Source organism: Notothenia rossii (genome assembly GCF_949606895.1).
Source record: "Notothenia rossii genome assembly, chromosome: 5".
Lineage (NCBI taxonomy): Eukaryota > Metazoa > Chordata > Actinopteri > Perciformes > Nototheniidae > Notothenia > Notothenia rossii.
In genome coordinates, this window is record NC_136903.1 from 92,213,866 (window position 1) to 92,231,902 (window position 18,037).

At 44.6% G+C, this 18,037-nt stretch overlaps 2 protein-coding genes across 2 annotated transcripts in view; one reads left to right on the forward strand and one right to left on the reverse strand.

The window, feature by feature from the left end:
• ddx27 (DEAD (Asp-Glu-Ala-Asp) box polypeptide 27) overlaps positions 1 to 16,439 on the forward strand; it is a 34,815-nt gene extending 18,376 nt beyond the window's left edge. Inside the window, exons 13-21 of the mRNA XM_079682223.1 lie at positions 3,698 to 3,779; positions 9,068 to 9,245; positions 9,783 to 9,889; positions 10,239 to 10,332; positions 11,980 to 12,071; positions 14,153 to 14,276; positions 14,588 to 14,684; positions 15,008 to 15,067; positions 16,294 to 16,439. Coding sequence (XP_079538349.1) covers positions 3,698 to 3,779; positions 9,068 to 9,245; positions 9,783 to 9,889; positions 10,239 to 10,332; positions 11,980 to 12,071; positions 14,153 to 14,276; positions 14,588 to 14,684; positions 15,008 to 15,067; positions 16,294 to 16,315 — 856 coding nt within the window. The 3' untranslated portion in view covers positions 16,316 to 16,439. The remainder of the gene's footprint in view (positions 1 to 3,697; positions 3,780 to 9,067; positions 9,246 to 9,782; positions 9,890 to 10,238; positions 10,333 to 11,979; positions 12,072 to 14,152; positions 14,277 to 14,587; positions 14,685 to 15,007; positions 15,068 to 16,293) is intronic.
• LOC307041618 (E3 SUMO-protein ligase ZBED1-like) lies at positions 6,385 to 8,877 on the reverse strand. The gene is made up of 2 exons (XM_079685076.1): positions 7,594 to 8,877; positions 6,385 to 7,400 (listed from the first exon to the last, which is right to left on the reverse strand). The coding sequence occupies exons 1-2, from the start codon at positions 8,827 to 8,829 to the stop codon at positions 6,870 to 6,872; spliced, it is 1,767 nt and encodes a 588-aa protein (XP_079541202.1). The 5' UTR covers positions 8,830 to 8,877; the 3' UTR covers positions 6,385 to 6,869.
• Positions 16,440 to 18,037: the final 1,598 nt, after the last annotated feature.

The window sequence follows — 18,037 nt, forward strand, 5'->3', positions numbered from 1 at the left end:
AGTAACCTGTGGATAGTTACCTCCCTGTTAGTAACCTGTGGATTAGTTACCTCCCTGTCAGTAACCTGTGGATTAGTTACCTCCCTGTTAGTAACCTGTGGATTAGTTACCTCCCTGTTAGTAACCTGTGGATTAGTTACCTCCCTGTTAGTAACCTGTGGATTAGTTACCTCCCTGTTAGTAACCTGTGGATTAGTTACCTCCCTGTTAGTAACCTGTGGATTAGTTACCTCCCTGTTAGTAACCTGTGGATTAGTTACCTCCATGTGAGTAACCTGTGGATTAGTTACCTCCCTGTCAGTAACCTGTGGATTAGTTACCTCCCTGTCAGTAACCTGTGGATTAGTTACCTCCCTGTTAGTAACCTGTGGATTAGTTACCTCCATGTGAGTAACCTGTGGATTAGTTACCTCCCTGTTAGTAACCTGTGGATTAGTTACCTCCCTGTGAGTAACCTGTGGATTAGTTACCTCCCTGTCAGTAACCTGTGGATTAGTTACCTCCCTGTCAGTAACCTGTGGATTAGTTACCTCCCTGTTAGTAACCTGTAGATTAGTTACCTCCCTGTCAGTAACCTGTGGATTAGTTACCTCCCTGTGAGTAACCTGTGGATTAGTTACCTCCCTGTCAGTAACCTGTGGATTAGTTACCTCCCTGTGAGTAACCTGTGGATTAGTTACCTCCCTGTGAGTAACCTGTGGATTAGTTACCTCCCTGTCAGTAACCTGTGGATTAGTTACCTCCCTGTTAGTAACCTGTGGATTAGTTACCTCCCTGTCAGTAACCTGTGGATTAGTTACCTCCCTGTCAGTAACCTGTGGATTAGTTACCTCCCTGTGAGTAACCTGTGGATTAGTTACCTCCCTGTTAGTAACCTGTGGATTAGTTACCTCCCTGTCAGTAACCTGTGGATTAGTTACCTCCCTGTCAGTAACCTGTGGATGAGTTACCTCCCTGTTAGTAACCTGTGGATTAGTTACCTCCCTGTGAGTAACCTGTGGATTAGTTACCTCCCTGTTAGTAACCTGTGGATTAGTTACCTCCCTGTTAGTAACCTGTGGATGAGTTACCTCCCTGTTAGTAACCTGTGGATTAGTTACCATCCCTGTGAGTAACCTGTGGATTAGTTACCTCCCTGTTAGTAACCTGTGGATTAGTTACCTCCCTGTGAGTAACCTGTGGATTAGTTACCTCCCTGTCAGTAACCTGTGGATTAGTTACCTCCCTGTCAGTAACCTGTGGATTAGTTACCTCCCTGTGAGTAACCTGTGGATTAGTTACCTCCCTGTGAGTAACCTGTGGATTAGTTACCTCCCTGTGAGTAACCTGTGGATTAGTTACCTCCATGTGAGTAACCTGTAGATTAGTTACCTCCCTGTGAGCCTCCCTGTGAGTAACCTGTGGATTAGTTACCTCCCTGTTAGTAACCTGTGGATTAGTTACCTCCTGTTAGTAACCTGTAGATTAGTTACCTCCCTGTGAGTAACCTGTGGATTAGTTACCTCCCTGTTAGTAACCTGTGGATTAGTTACCTCCCTGTTAGTAACCTGTGGATGAGTTACCTCCCTGTGAGTAACCTTGTGGATTAGTTACCTCCCTGTGAGTAACCTGTGGATTAGTTACCTCCCTGTTAGTAACTGTGGTTTAGTTACCTCCCTGTCAGGTAACCTGTGGATTAGTTACCTCCTGTTAGTAACCTGTGGATTAGTTACCTCCCTGTTAGTAACCTGTGGATTAGTTACCTCCCTGTCAGTAACCTGTGGTTTAGTTACCTCCCTGTCAGTAACCTGTGGATTAGTTACCTCCCTGTTAGTAACCTGTGGACTAGTTACCTCCCTGTCAGTAACCTGTGGATTAGTTACCTCCCTGTCAGTAACCTGTGGATTAGTTACCTCCCTGTCAGTAACCTGTGGATTAGTTACCTCCCTGTCAGTAACCTGTGGATTAGTTACCTCCCTGTTAGTAACCTGTGGATTAGTTACCTCCCTGTCAGTAACCTGTGGATTAGTTACCTCCCTGTCAGTAACCTGTGGATTAGTTACCTCCTGTTAGTAACCTGTGGATTAGTTACCTCCCTGTTAGTAACCTGTGGATTAGTTACCTCCCTGTGAGTAACCTGTGGATTAGTTACCTCCCTGTGAGTAACCTGTGGATTAGTTACCTCCCTGTTAGTAACCTGTGGATTAGTTACCTCCCTGTAGTAACCTGTGGATTAGTTACCTCCCTGTCAGTAACCTGTGGATTAGTTACCTCCCTGTTAGTAACCTGTGGATTAGTTACCTCCCTGTTAGTAACCTGTGGATTAGTTACCTCCCTGTCAGTACCTGTTGATTAGTTACCTCCCTGTTAGTAACCTGTAGATTAATTACCTCCCTGTCAGTAACCTGTGGATTAGTTACCTCCTGTTAGTAACCTGTGATTAGTTACCTCCTGTCAGTAACCTGTGGATTAGTTACCTCCCTGTTAGTAACCTGTGGATTAGTTACCTCCCTGTTAGTAACCTGTGGATTAGTTACCTCCCTGTTAGTAACCTGTGGATTAGTTACCTCCCTGTCAGTAACCTGTTGATTCGTACCTCCCTGTTAGTAACCTGTAGATTAATTACCTCCCTGTCAGTAACCTGTTGATTAGTTACCTCCCTGTTAGTAACCTGTGGATTAGTTACCTCCCTGTCAGTAACCTGTGGATTAGTTACCTCCTGTCAGTAACCTGTGGATTAGTTACCTCCCTGTCAGTAACCTGTGGTTTAGTTACCTCCCTGTCAGTAACCTGTGGATTAGTTACCTCCCTGTTAGTAACCTGTGGATTAGTTACCTCCCTGTCAGTAACTGTGGATTAGTTACCTCCCTGTGAGTAACCTGTGGATTAGTTACCTCCCTGTTAGTAACCTGTGGATTAGTTACCTCCCTGTGAGTACCTGTGGATTAGTACCTCCCTGTGAGTAACCTGTGGATTAGTTACCTCCCTGTTAGTAACCTGTGGATTAGTTACCTCCTGTGAGTAACCTGTGGATTAGTTACCTCCCTGTTAGTAACCTGTGGATTAGTTACCTCCCTGTCGGTAACCTGTGGATTAGTTACCTCCCTGTCAGTAACCTGTGGATTAGTTACCTCCCTGTCGGTAACCTGTGGATTAGTTACCTCCCTGTGAGTAACCTGTGGATTAGTTACCTCCCTGTTAGTAACCTGTGGATTAGTTACCTCCCTGTCAGTAACCTGTGGATTAGTTACCTCCCTGTCAGTAACCTGTGGATTAGTTACCTCCCTGTCAGTAACCTGTGGATTAGTTACCTCCCTGTGAGTAACCTGTTGATTAGTTACCTCCCTGTCAGTAACCTGTGGATTAGTTACCTCCCTGTCAGTAACCTGTGGAACAGTTACCTGCCTGTTGGTTACCAATCGATTAGTCACCTTTGGATTGGTTTAGTTCATTCGTCTATAGTGTCGTGGTTTACCTGCCTGTTAGTTACCTGTGGATTAGTTACCTCCACCAAAGAGGTCATATTTACGTTTTGTCGGCAGGATTCCAGAAGACGTCCCTATTTTCCTGAGTCTTGGCGACAGGCGGAGGAGCACGTTACATTTCAGATCTGAGCCACGGGGCAGATATGAATGTTTCACTTCGTTAACTTTGAAAGCTCAGCGACAGTCGTCTAGTCTGAAGTGTGTAACTGTGTGTTGGTTCTCTCGTTCTGCAGGCGCTTTAAAGACGATCAGATTGATATCTTGGTGGCGACGGACGTGGCAGCTCGAGGTCTGGATATCGATGGAGTGAAAACGGTGAGTCTCTTCCTTTAGTTTCTCTAAGTCAGTGGTTCTCAAACTTTTTTCAATAATGTATCCCCTTTGAAAAAAAGATTCAGCCAAGTTCCCCCTGATCAGCGCTAAGAACAATTTGTTAGGGAAGAAATGCCTACATAAAGAGGTACAGTACAGCGCTGCACCATCAGAGTCTGATTCATTCAAACAACAACCTTGTAACTGAGAAACTCTTAAAGCTACATTTCAATGTTTACAATCCATCACTAAATTCATGGCAAACCAATTTTACCATCACCAGGGTGTCCGCGGGGTCTTAAAAAGTATTAAAAGTTGATAAATCCATTTAGCGAAAATTAAGGCTATTAAAAAGTATTAAAAAGTATTAAATGGCATTTTCCAAGGTATTAAGAAGTCCCACAGCAACGACAACATGAAACACCCTTTAATTTACTGAATCGACATGTCGGGAAACCCCACAAGGCGGCCCCATGCATAGCGCGCCGTAAAATGCCGCTTATTATTTTAAGTTTCATTGCCTTGCTCCACTCTGTGGGGTGGGGGGGGTCCAAGGTGGGTAGACCGACATATGCAACGCTCTGGGGGTCCAACGGCTCCGTGTGTAAGCCCTATATCAGGGGTCGGCAACCCCTGGCACCGTAACCAGTGGCACACTAGGAATAAGTGGAATAAGTGTGCAAAATATTTAAATTAATTTTCGGATCCTGAACGAGACCGCCGCCAGAGCTCGTCTCCCCGTTACCGGCAGAAGGAAGCCATGCACGTAACGCAGCCCCGCCCTCTTTATCTCCAGGAGACTTTCTGCCGCTTTCCTCCGTGGTGCAGTGCTGATCGTTTCACCACGGAGGAAAGCACTTCACTAATTGCAGTACCCATAAGGAGCTGTGCAAATGCCGCAGTTTTTGCGTGGCTGTGTCTTTAGTTGAAAGCCCAGTGGCGATCTGCTCCTCTACGGTGAAGACGAGAGATGTAACGATACCAAATACTCACGGTACGATATTTATCGCCTTTTTATGTGATACAGTTCAGCTTTGATTCCATCATCTCATTAAACCTTTTTTAAAGCATACTTTTAGTTCTGTGAAGTTAGTTTCTGATTGGCCGGGCGAATTGCAAACCACGGCCCGTAAAACTCGGAACAGTTTTTTGAAGCCGCCATTGTATTTGCTGGCATTAGCATTATTAGCATTAACCCCGCGCACCAACGAAGAGAGAAAACTAAAGAGCAGATCGCGTTCACACCGGAATAAGTTCCTGAGGGAGGATTAGGCAAATGAAGCCGCTGACGCCACTTCTTTTTCTTCTTCTTCTGCTTTGGGTTTACTGGCAGGCCGCAAACAACTTCACGGCGTATACTGTCACCCGAAGTCCCCGAGTAAATCGTCAGAACGCCAACACCTCCTCATCTCCACCGCTCCCATGTTTTCTTTTGTGTTGCCAGAAGTTAGTCTCTCTGCGTTTGTGCGCTGGGCTAATGCTAATAATGCTAATGCTAATAATGCTAATGCTAATAATGCTAATGCTAATAATGCTAATGCTAATAATGCTAATGCCAGCAAAAACTTTTCCGAGTTTTCCGGGCGTGATTTGCAATTCGCCCAGCCAATCAGAAATGGGAACCTTTTCTCGCACGAAAGTACCTGCTCTCTAGCAGGGACCACAAAGGGGCTGAAAAGGTTCTCATGAACTAAGTTCTAGTATTTTTTTGGTGTGAACGCAACATTTCAAGAACTATCGGAACTATACTGGGAAAAGTACTCCGGTGTGAAAGCGCCTAATTAAACCCCAAATTAATCAAAATAAAATAAAGAGTACAAATAAAGCCTTTTTCTGGTAAAACTGCCATTATTTTTTTATCCTGAAAATGCCAGAAATAAATTCACATCCTCAGTAACATCCCAAACCACACCAAAAGTTTCAAAATCGCCAATCAATTATGTAACTATTGTAGATTTTAAAGCTAATTAATGCAACTTGTGCTAATTATACAAATTGCCCAACATATGATGGTTAGCATCCGAAAAAGCTTATGAGCTGGGGACCCTACTATCCATAACATCTACACATACATCATACAACTTCAAACTGCTGTCAACTACTTTGAGCAGGCCTCCCTTGAAAAAGAGATCAATGGGACACACCTGGATAAATAAAGGTTTGAAATGAACTAGACGAGAGAGTGAAGCTTTGTCTTTAATTGTTGACACTAGGGATGCAAATTATCGATTAATTCATTAATCATTAGTTGATTGACCTTATCGATCGATTAACGATTAACTGATATAAACGGCTTTTTTCCTGAGAATGTAAATTTCTCACTGTATCGATAGTGTCTTTAACATAAAAAGCTAAATAGCGATAGAATTACTAACAAAGCACTTATATACTAATAAAGGGCTGGCTGATCTAAAGCCAGTTGAGTAGCACTTGAAATGTTTGGCTCTATGAAACCTGATGGACTTATATGATTCTGTTTTCTTAAAGGTTGTATCTTCCTGGTCTAATGCACTTATTGTAAGTCGCTTTGGATAAAAGCGTCAGCTAAATGCAATGTAATGTAATGTAATGTAAATATTGCTTATTTACTGAATAAAAATGCATGCTATATTGCACAATTGATGTTTTATTGTACCAGTTAGGATAATGTGCAGATAATGGCATTTATGTAGTTTAACAAAATAAATTAAGCACAGAAAATTCAAATACATAAAAAAATAATTGTGCACTGGCTCACCTGTCGCATGTGAAACATTAAGCAAAATAAAATTAATTTTAAATAGAAATCTAAACAATATGGGTAGGCCTAGCCTACACAATATTAAGCCTACAAATTATAATCTGGTTAACTACATATGTAAAACTTGAAACATTAGCAGCAGCATTTATAATCCCCTTTGGTCTGAGAAAGGTAACAGTAAGATAACTAGCCCTGGAAACTTCAAATATATTCTGAACACAACTTAAATCATCCCTGAGGAAGGTGACAGTAACATTAGAGGGCGACCCTTAGAACACTCAAATGAAGATATAGGCTACCTCTCCTGAAACAAAAACATTCCTGTCTCAATGTGTTTTGAATAGGCTCCTGACCTAGACCCCTCTATTTTTGTTCAAGAAAATAAGCATATTAACGTGGTCAGGAGTAAGTCGTGTGCGCAGCCTGTTTACAGTCAGGCCAGCTGCTGAGAATACACGTTCTGATGGGACAGACGTGCCCGGTATGCACAGATATCGTCGTGCCACATTTGCCAGCCTCGGAAATCTTCCTTCATTGACTTTCCACCATTCTGTGGGACTGGAATCAAGGAGTGGTGAGGCATCCTTCAGAAACATGTCCACTTCCTCTTTAATGTCATCGTTGCTGCTGGTGGTATAGTTTTCACCCAGTAGAAGAGTCATAGCAGAAGTGTGTCTCTGAAGTGTAGCTCCCTGGACTGGCACATCATCTCCAGTGGTGGCTTCATTTGTTGATGTGGAGTCCACATGTTCCATAGCCAGTTCAAGCAGTTTGGTATTAGCTGAGATCCTGCTTGCTGGGCTTAGAAATCCCAGGTGCTTATGCCGTGGGTCCAGCATCGTTGCTATCATTGGTGTTGTTGATGTGAGGTCTTCAGACTCAACCTGTTAAAATTAAATAAAGGAGAAAGCTAGCATTAGAGTTTTATTTAATAAGGTTTGACATGACAAGGGTACAACTGCATAAAAACGCAGTTTACACTGTGACAATGTGTTGGTGATAAGTGATTCACCCCATAATCTGTTATATAGCTCAAATGTGATCGAAGAGTTTAATTAATTAATGGCCATAGCTTACCTTCATCCGTTCCCCCAACGAAGTGCGCACTTTAGATTTGAATTCCGCCACTCTGTTGCTGTCTCCATTTGCCATCTTCAGATGCGTGTTAATCAGACTAAATGTGATGGGGTACGTGTTGGATATGGATACCTCCGTCTCTGCTGACATTACAGTAGTTGCACATTGGAGAGCCTCTAGTGCTGGCGCTATGTCCTCCATAAGCTGCCAGAAGTCGTCTCTCAATTCCAGCGTCCTCGCATCTGAAAGCTTGGTCTCTGAGCGGTCTGTTAGCACAGCACACACGGCCCATCGCTGTTCTACGAGTCTGCCAAACATCGCATGTACAGAGTTCCACCTGGTCTTACAGGACTGAATGAGCCGATGAGCTGGTAGCTGCATTTGTCTTTGTTTTGCTTCTAGCGCTTTCGTTGCTGGTGTGCTGTGATTGAAGTGCTTGACCAGCCTGCCAGCAGCTCCAATTACTCGGTTGACACCAGCAGCAGCGAATCCGTCATTGACGGCCAGATTTAAAGTATGAGCAAAGCAACACACTGATTTCCAACTGACTCGTGCGGGGTTGTTTGCTGAAACAATGTTCCGAGCGTTGTCGTGCACACAGGCTACTACACGGCCGGTGAGTCCCCATGACTCCACAGCCTGGTTCAGTTTGGCAGCTAAATTATCAGCTGTATGTCTCTCGGATAAGCTCTCCGTAAGAAGGACTGCCGACTTTACCTGCCAGTCGTTTTCAATATAGTGGCAAGTAATCGTGATGTAGCTTTCTGTAGTCAGTGCTGTCCAACAATCCGTCGTCAGAGCCACATTAGCCGCGGACAAACATGTTTTTAGCTTAGCCTTCTTAATTTCGTAGCGTGCTTCCAAGTTGGAAGTCACGGTCGCTCGCGAAGGGATGTTATATCCTGGCTCCATGAATTGTATCAGCTCCCGAAATCCCTCGGCCTCGGTGGTGCTAATTGGCATTATATCTCTTTCAATCATCCCGCAAATTCTCTGAGTAATGCCGTCTGCTTTTCTTTGGTCGCATACTCGCCTTCCCAGCACAGCAGCAATTGTAGGTTGTGAAGGCGACGGAATGGCTAACGTTACATGCAAGTTGTTCAGGTGGTATCTTAACGAACTTGTAGAGCTGTTGTATTTAAATGTAGCACCGCAAAGTTTGCATTGTGCGTCTTTTTCATCGTTAATTAATCTAAAATGCTCCCACACTCCACTCCGTTTTGACCGCCTCATCATTGTTTGTTTTAGTTTTTTTGCCGCCTCAAGTTTGTGAGAGGTCTCGCGAGAATCTCGGGTCACGTTCAAGTACGTCCTGTGGGAAACGGTCTTAGATTACAATGTTCAATTAGTCACAATTAATTTAATTTAATCGAGTAAATTCTTTTCGACAATTAATCGATAGTCGATTAACCGTTAACATCCCTAGTTGACACATAAGAACAATGTCCCTCTCTGTGTCCTGTCTGTCTCTCAGGTGATAAACTTCACCATGCCGTCCACACCCAAGCACTACGTCCATCGGGTGGGTCGCACAGCCAGAGCCGGGAAGTCCGGACGCTCCGTGTCTCTGGTGGGAGAATCTGAGAGGAGGATCCTCAAGGAGGTCGTCAAATCAGCCAAGAACAGCGTGAAGGCCAGAGTCCTGCCACCAGGTGAGAGAGAGAGAGGAGAGAGAGAGAGAGAGAGGTGGATAGGGAGGGAGAGAGAGAGAGAGAGGGAGAGGGAGGGAGGGAGAGAGAGAGAGAGAGAGAGAGAGGTGGGGAGAGGGAAAGGGAGAGAGAGGGAGAGAGAGGTGGGGAGAGGGAGAGAGAGGTAGGGAGAGGGAGAGAGAGGGGGAGGGAGGGAGAGAGAGAGAGAGAGAGAGAGCGAGAGAGAGCGAGAGAGAGCGAGAGAGCGAGCGAAAGCGAAAGCGAAAGCGAGCGAGAGCGAAAGCGAGAGAGAGAGAGTTAAACCTCCAGACCAAAGTGCCGTGCAGCTCAGACACAACAAGGACAAGTAAAAACAAAAGACAATCTAAAAGATGTCAATACGCTAAGGAGAAGAGGTGGGCTTTAAGAAGCCATTTAAAAGCTGACGGTTTGTTGGTTGTTAATTGTCTCTGTCTCTCTCCTGTCTCTCTGTCTCTCTCTCCCTCCTCTGTCTCTCTCTCTCTCCCTCTCTCTCTCTCTCTCTCTCTCTCTGTGTGTCAGATGTCATCCTGAAGTTCAGAGATGTGATCACTAAGCTGGAGAAAGACGTGGAGGCGGTGGTGAGGCTGGAGAGAGAGGAGAGGGAGTTCGCTGCCTCTGAGGCCAAGGTAAGGATCAATAAGGTAACGATCAATAATCACTAAGGTAACGATCAATAATCACTAAGGTAACGATCAATAATCACTAAGGTAACGATCAATAATCACTAAGGTAACGATCAATAATCACTAAGGTAACGATCAATAATCACTATGGTAACGATCAATAATCACTACGGTAACGATCCATGTGTCCACAAAGCACCTGTTCAGGGGGGCTCCCTCACAGAGCCTGCTAGTAACTCCATGTGATCAGCCGAACAGCAGCAGTGGACCTGAGGTGCACCTGCTGACGCTCCGGCCTGCCACGCAGCAACCTCTTGAGATTTGATGTTTCCTTTACTTCCTGTTTGTCTAGCTGAGTGTCGCTCAGAAGCGCCTCGAGGGAACTTCAACCGCCGACCAATCACGCGTCTGGTTTCAGACTCAGCAGGAGAGGAAACAGAGCCGAGGTAAGTACAAGTACACACTACTGTACTCAGAGGGAGGTACAAGTACACACTACTGTTGTACTTGAGTAGAAGTACTCAGATCTTGTACTTGAGTAAAAGTAGAAGTACTCAGATCTTATACTTGAGTAAAAGTAGAAGTACTCAGATCTTGTACTTGAGTAAAAGTAGAAGTACTCAGATCTTATACTTGAGTAAAAGTAGAAGTACTCAGATCTTGTACTTGAGTAAAAGTAGAAGTACTCAGATCTTATACTTGAGTAAAAGTAGAAGTACTCAGATCTTGTACTTGAGTAAAAGTAGAAGTACTCAGATCTTGTTCTTGAGTAAAAGTAGAAGTACTCAGATATTGTACTTGAGTAAAAGTAGAAGTACTCAGATCTTGTTCTTGAGTAAAAGTAGAAGTACTCAGATCTTGTTCTTGAGTAAAAGTAGAAGTACTCAGATCAATCAATCAATGTTTATTTATATAACCCAATATCAACATTTTAGATTTGTCTCAGTGGATTTCACAGTTTATACAGAATATGAATACAGGTCTTGTACATGAGTAAAAGTATGTCACTACTGTACTCTTGCTTCATACTCTGTAGTGTTTCTCCACAGTACTCTGTAGTGTTTCTCCACAGTACTCTGTAGTGTTTCTCCACAGTACTCTGTAGTGTTTCTCCACAGTACTCTGTAGTGTTTCTCCAGAGTACTCTGTAGTGTTTCTCCACAGTACTCTGTAGTGTTTCTCCACAGTACTCTGTAGTGTTTCTCCACAGTACTCTGTAGTGTTTCTCCACAGTACTCTGTAGTGTTTCTCCACAGTACTCTGTAGTGTTTCTCCACAGTACTCTGTAGTGTTTCTCCAGAGTACTCTGTAGTGTTTCTCCAGAGTACTCTGTAGTGTTTCTCCACAGTACTCTGTAGTGTTTCTCCACAGTACTCTGTAGTGTTTCTCCAGAGTACTCTGTAGTGTTTCTCCACAGTACTCTGTAGTGTTTCTCCACAGTACTCTGTAGTGTTTCTCCAGAGTACTCTGTAGTGTTTCTCCAGAGTACTCTGTAGTGTTTCTCCACAGTACTCTGTAGTGTTTCTCCACAGTACTCTGTAGTGTTTCTCCACAGTACTCTGTAGTGTTTCTCCACAGTACTCTGTAGTGTTTCTCCACAGTACTCTGTAGTGTATCTCCACAGTACTCTGTAGTGTTTCTCCACAGTACTCTGTAGTGTTTCTCCACAGTACTCTGTAGTGTTTCTCCACAGTACTCTGTAGTGTTTCTCCACAGTACTCTGTAGTGTTTCTCCACAGTACTCTGTAGTGTTTCTCCACAGTACTCTGTAGTGTTTCTCCACAGTACTCTGTAGTGTTTCTCCACAGTACTCTGTAGTGTTTCTCAGTACTCTGTAGTGTTTCTCCACAGTACTCTGTAGTGTTTCTCCACAGTACTCTGTAGTGTTTCTCCACAGTACTGTGTAGTGTTTCTCCACAGTACTCTGTAGTGTTTCTCCACAGTACTGTGTAGTGTTTCTCCACAGTACTCTGTAGTGTATCTCCACAGTACTCTGTAGTGTTTCTCCACAGTACTCTGTAGTGTTTCTCCACAGTACTCTGTAGTATTTCTCCACAGTACTCTGTAGTGTTTCTCCCTGTGTCTCCTCTCAGTGTCGAAGGCTCTGCAGGAGTTTGACCTGGCTCTCAGAGGGAAGAAGAAGAGACAGAAGTTCCTGCAGGAGGGGAAGAGGAAGGAGCCCACGGTGAGAGAATGAGAGAGAGAGAGAATGAGAGAGAGAGAGAGAGAGAGAGAGGCCCTTTCTCATTTCTCTAACTCCCCTCCTCGACTGCCCTCCTCGACTCCTATCCTCGTGTCTTAGTCCCGCCCACAGGAGATGCGAGCGGAGGAGCCGAGGAGGGGAGAGAGGAGGGGAACCGAGGAGAGAGGAGGGGAAGCAGCAGGCGGTTAGAGAAATGAGAACTCCTCTCCTCTGAGCGGTCATTTGAAAGAGACGTCCATTAATGATGACAGGAGGCACAGCAGCCCTCTGTCTGATGGACAGATGTGTTCATGACCACTTAGATATTTACTTTGATTCATTCACAGCAAGCTTTGTTAGTTAGTTAGTTTCGTAACGGAAGTATTACCTAATGCAACAGTTGTAACGGTTGTAGCTTTACTCAGTCGTGGAGGGATACTGACTTGTGAAAAGTAACTACAATTCTACCCTCTCCTGATATACGCTCATTATATCACGGCTAAGGACCAATCAGATTGCTATATTCGACTCGTCCGTTATATAAATATGTATTTACACTGAACAAAAATATAAATGCAACACTTTTGTTTTTGCTCCCATTTTTCATGAGATGAACTCAAAGATCTAAAACATTTTCTATATACCGTAATTTTCGGACTATAAGGCGCACCTGAATATAAGCCACAGCAGCGGCATACCACTCTCGGTTCCACTTTTACTTTTGCGCGCTACCTGTCTCACTCTTTTCCGGCCTCCAGCTTTTCCTGCTGGAACCCGCCGCTTAAAGGTGGGGGTCCGCGGACCGGCCATAGAGCCCATAGAGTTAAAGGTGTTGGCCGTTAGCTGTAAAAATCCATAGATTAGCCGCACCGTTATATAAGCCGCAGCGTCGAAAAATAGGGAAAAAGGCGTGGCTTATAGTCCGAAAATTACGGTACACAAAATAACCATTTCTCTCAAATATTGTTCACAAATCTGAAAAGATCTGTGATAGTGAGCACTTCTCCTTTGCCGAGATAATCCATCCCACCTCACAGGTGTGGCATATCAAGATGCTGATTAGACAGCATGATTATTGCACAGGTGTGCCTTAGGCTGGCCACAAGAAAAGGCCACTCTGAAACGTGCAGTTTTGCTTTATTGGGGGGGTCTGGGGGGGTCCGAAAACCCTAGGGTTAAACCCTAACCCTAACATGTCACCCATTGAGCATGTTTGGGATGCTCTGGATCGGCGTATACGACAGCGTGTTCCAGTTCCTGCCAATATCCAGCAACTTGGCACAGCCATTGAAGAGGACCCACATTCCACAGGCCACAATCAACAACCTGATCAACTCTATGCCAAGGAGATGGGTGACATGTTAGGGTTAGGGTTAAACCTGACTGGTTTTCGGACCCCCCCAAACCCACAAAATATTCCCACACTGGAGATGTGGTATTGGAAGTTTGCAACCGCTTGCATTTAACTTCAAATTGCCCTCGAGTAAGTCACACGTTGTCTCCTGCTTGTCTCTATGTTATTCATTTGGCTGCTGCACGCGGAGTGTCCTGCCCTGGCTGTGTGAGCCCCGCCCCTCACAGCGCGCCGGGCACATCGCTATGTAAACAAACACGCATGTAAACGGCAATTTATCGAGCTCAGAAAAGTTATCGATTCCAAGTCAATTTATTGATTATCGCAACAGGCCTACGGATGCTAACCTGCATGTGTTGGGACATTTGAACAAGTCGTGTTCATTAGCATTATAGCTTATGCAGTGACTAGTTTAGAATAGCTTGGTCGATTTGGACAATTTCTGATTTTGGTGGTTGTCGGGGATGCAGAGGATCAAACATTGCAGTTTAACCTGAATGGCCATATCTGTGCTCTGGTGTTTGATTACCAGGAGTAGACCATTAATGCAACTTCTGTAAATGTCCCAACATCAGCAGTTTCTATGAGCTGGAGACCCTTCTATACATTTCTATTCTGAAACTTTGGGGTCTCAACATGTCCGGGCTCACCACAGGACTCTGAGCTGCCATAAGTCAGATCTTATTTGTTATAATAAGATGAATAATAATGTGTGATGTGTGTCTCTCAGGCGGAGGAACGCGCTCAGTTTGAGATCCTGAAGGCCCAGATGTTCGCTGAGCGAGCAGCGAAGAGAGACCGGAGACCGAAGAGAGCGAGAGCCATGGCCGAGGAGGAGGAGCCACAGAGGAAAGGTACAAATACTCAGATATACTGCATCAGTACTCAGAAGTACACAGATATACTGCATCAGTACTCAGAAGTACACAGATATACTGCATCAGTACTCAGAAGTACTCAGATATACTGCATCAGTACTCAGAAGTACACAGATATACTGCATCAGTACTCAGAAGTACTGCATCAGTACTCAGATATACTGCATCAGTACTCAGATATACTGCATCAGTACTCAGATATACTGCATCAGTACTCAGATATACTGCATCAGTACTCATAAACACCACACGAGTTCTGACAGATGTACTTTACTGTGTCCCTGCAGCAACCAATCAGAAAGGAGGAAAGGGCGGGAAGAAGTCAGTGTTCGACAAAGAGCTGACCAACACCAGCAGCAAGGCTCTGAAGCACTACAGAGCAGGGTGAGTCACCTGTCTGTCCACCTGTCTGTTTACCTGTCTGTCTGTCCACCTGTCTGTTTACCTGTCTGTCTGTCCACCTGTCTGTTTACCTGTCTGTCTGTCCACCTGTCTGCTTACCTGTCTGTCTGTTCAACTGTACACCGCTTACCTGTCTCTCTGTTCACATGTCTGTTTACCTGTCTCACATGTCTGTTTACCTGTCTCACATGTCTGTTTACCTGTCTCTCTGTTCACATGTCTGTTTACCTGTCTCACATGTCTGTTTACCTGTCTCACATGTCTGTTTACCTGTCTCACATGTCTGTGTATCTGCTTGTTTACAGACCGTCCTTCGAGGACAGGAAACGCCTCGGTATCGAAAGGAAGCGTCCGGGGGGCCCCAAGTGAGTGTCTCTACCTGTCTCTCTCTTTCTCTCTCTCTCTCTACCTGTCTGTCTCTCTACCTCTGTCTGTCTGTCTGTCTCTCTCTACCTGTCTGTCTCTCTCTCTTTACCTGTCTGTCTCTCTCTGTCTCTCTGTCTCTCTACCTGTCTGTCTCTCTCTACCTGTCTCTCTCTCTACCTGTCTCTCTCTCTCTCTACCTGTCTGTCTGTCTCTCTCTCTCTACCTGTCTGTCTCTCTCTCTACCTGTCCGTCTCTCTCTCTACCTGTCTGTCTCTCTCTCTCTACCTGTCTGTCTGTCTCTCTCTCTCTCTCTCTCTACCTGTCTGTCTGTCTCTCTCTCTCTACCTGTCTGTCTCTCTCTCTACCTGTCCGTCTCTCTCTCTACCTGTCCGTCTCTCTCTCTACCTGTCTGTCTGTCTGTCTCTCTCTCTCTACCTGTCTGTCTCTCGACCTCTGTCTGTCTGTCTCTCTCTACCTGTCTGTCTCTCTCTCTTTACCTGTCTGTCTCTCTCTCTCTACCTGTCTGTCTCTCTCTCTCTCTACCTGTCTCTCTGTCTCTCTCTCTCTCTACCTGTCTGTCTCTCTCTACCTGTCTCTCTCTCTACCTGTCTCTCTCTCTCTCTACCTGTCTGTCTGTCTCTCTCTACCTGTCGGTCTCTCTCTCTACCTGTCCGTCTCTCAATCTACCTGTCTGTCTCTCTCTCTCTACCTGTCTGTCTGTCTCTCTCTCTCTACCTGTCTGTCTCTCTCTCTACCTGTCTGTCTCTCTCTCTACCTCTGTCTGTCTGTCTGTCTCTTTACCTGTCTTTCTCTCTCTCTCTACCTGTCTGTCTGTCTCTCTCTCTACCTGTCCGTCTCTCAATCTACCTGTCTGTCTCTCTCTCTCTACCTGTCTGTCTTTCTCTCTCTCTCTACCTGTCTGTCTGTCTCTCTCTCTACCTGTCCGTCTCTCAATCTACCTGTCTGTCTCTCTCTCTCTACCTGTCTGTCTGTCTCTCTCTCTCTACCTGTCTGTCTCTCTCTCTACCTGTCTGTCTCTCTCTCTACCTCTGTCTGTCTGTCTGTCTCTTTACCTGTCTTTCTCTCTCTCTCTACCTGTCTGTCTGTCTCTCTCTCTCTACCTGTCTGTCTCTCTCTCTACCTGTCTGTCTCTCTCTCTACCTGTCTCTCTCTCTTTACCTGCCTCTCTCTCTCCCTCTCTCTGACGCTCTGTTCTGTCCATCAGGTTCAACAGGAAGAAGAAGTGATAAGAGCCAAGATGGCCGCCCGGAGCAGCGGTTTCCACTTCGTCTCCGTGTTCACTGTGTATATCTTTCCCCTTTGTTTTGTTCATCAAAGATCTTTTAAATAAAGTTACTGCATAAAACCACATCTCTGGTTTCTTCTGTGGCTGGTCATAAGAAGGACAGGATAGCATGTTATTAAAGACAGTTCTTGTTACCCTGAAGGCCCTGAACACACCAAGCCGATTTCAGCCGTCCATAGATGTCTTGCCGTCGATGAGCGTCCTGTCGCCCTATTCAGATCGGTGTGTCTCGCACCGTTGGGTCTTTTCGGCCGTGCCGACACCTTCCGCCGCCGATTCAACATCGAATCGGGGGCGGAGGCTGTCGGCAAAATAAATCACTCTGATTGGCTGTTCAGCTTAGCGAATCAGTGCATGAGAAGCGAGGTAGCAAACAAACGATTATGAAGGCACACAGACGGATATTATTTTTCATTTTCATCTAACTGCTTCCACAAGCAACAGCTGATACCGCCAGTACCGCACTAAACATGTTTTCGATGAACGAGAGTGAAAATGGAACGCACACAATTTGTTGTTTGTATATATCACGCTGTCTGTCTTCCGGTCACCTCTTTTGAATGACGAATACACACTACCGCCACCTGCTGGTAAGGAGTTATTGCCACTGACGCGTGCGTACGTGCTACTTGGCCGTCGGCTGAAGTCTTTGCGGTGTGTTCCAGTGCAACTTTGGCCAAGATGCAGGAGACGTGAGGCGGCACAACAGTTGTGTTCTTTGGTGTCAGCTTGGTGTGTCAGGGCCTTGAGACCAACTGTTGAAGTTCAGAAGACTGAAGACTTGTGGGTAAAGGTTTTTAATGAATACTGAAATACAATCAAACGGGCAAAGATCTGTAAAGTTAATGAAACAAGACCAGGCTCTGGGTCTCTCCAAAATACATTCAAGAAGATTCCAGATAATGAAAACATATCAACATAAATAATACAATTTAAAATGTGTTTTAATGTTTGGAGACAGCAGGTCAGATCATTGGCAGACAGAAAATTACATTAAATACTTTACATATATATATATATATAATTACACTCATTAAAAATAAAAATAAAAGTTTTATTTCTTGGTTTGGAAACTCAACGGTTCAGGCAGTAAAATAGACTCTTTATGATTTAACTTCGGTATTTAAGTGTTTACATTCCTGTCGCCGGGTTATCTACTCACCCGGACTTATACTAATTAGCGCTAGTTAGCTAGCACTGACAGCCCTTTGCTCTTTGGGGAAATGAAGAAGAGGGAAAAAGTGTTTTAATGTTTGATGTGTGAAATACGCTGCGGTCGCTTTTAGGCGTTGTGCTTCTTATTTTTAAGGGACGGGGGTTTGCATGCTCTCATGAATTATGCAGCTCTAACTAGCTATATGCTAACAGTTTAAAATAGATCAGGTGTTTTAAAATAGATCAGGTGTTTGGGTGTAAAAACGTGTATGATCACTTTTCACTTAGTTATACATTTAAATAGATGAACTAAACTGGATTATAGAAACAAAAGTTCTGGGTTCTTATGAAGATCTGTGTCAACCTCTAAAAATAATGCATCTACTGGTGAGTTGCAGATATGTGGAACGAAGAAACCAATCAGGTGTTAGCATGTTGCAGCAATGAACCAATCAGGTGTGAGCGTGACGCAGAAGAAAACCAATCAGGTCTGAGCGTGACGTAGAAG

Excerpts from the sequence above, each read along its gene's own strand:
- LOC307041618 (XM_079685076.1), bottom strand. The coding sequence starts at position 8,829 with ATGATGAGGCGGTCAAAACGGAGTGGAGTGTGGGAGCATTTTAGATTA. Across the intron at positions 7,401-7,593 it reads CGTTGGGGGAACGGATGAAG|GTTGAGTCTGAAGACCTCAC; the intron begins GTAAGCTATGGC and ends TAATTTTAACAG.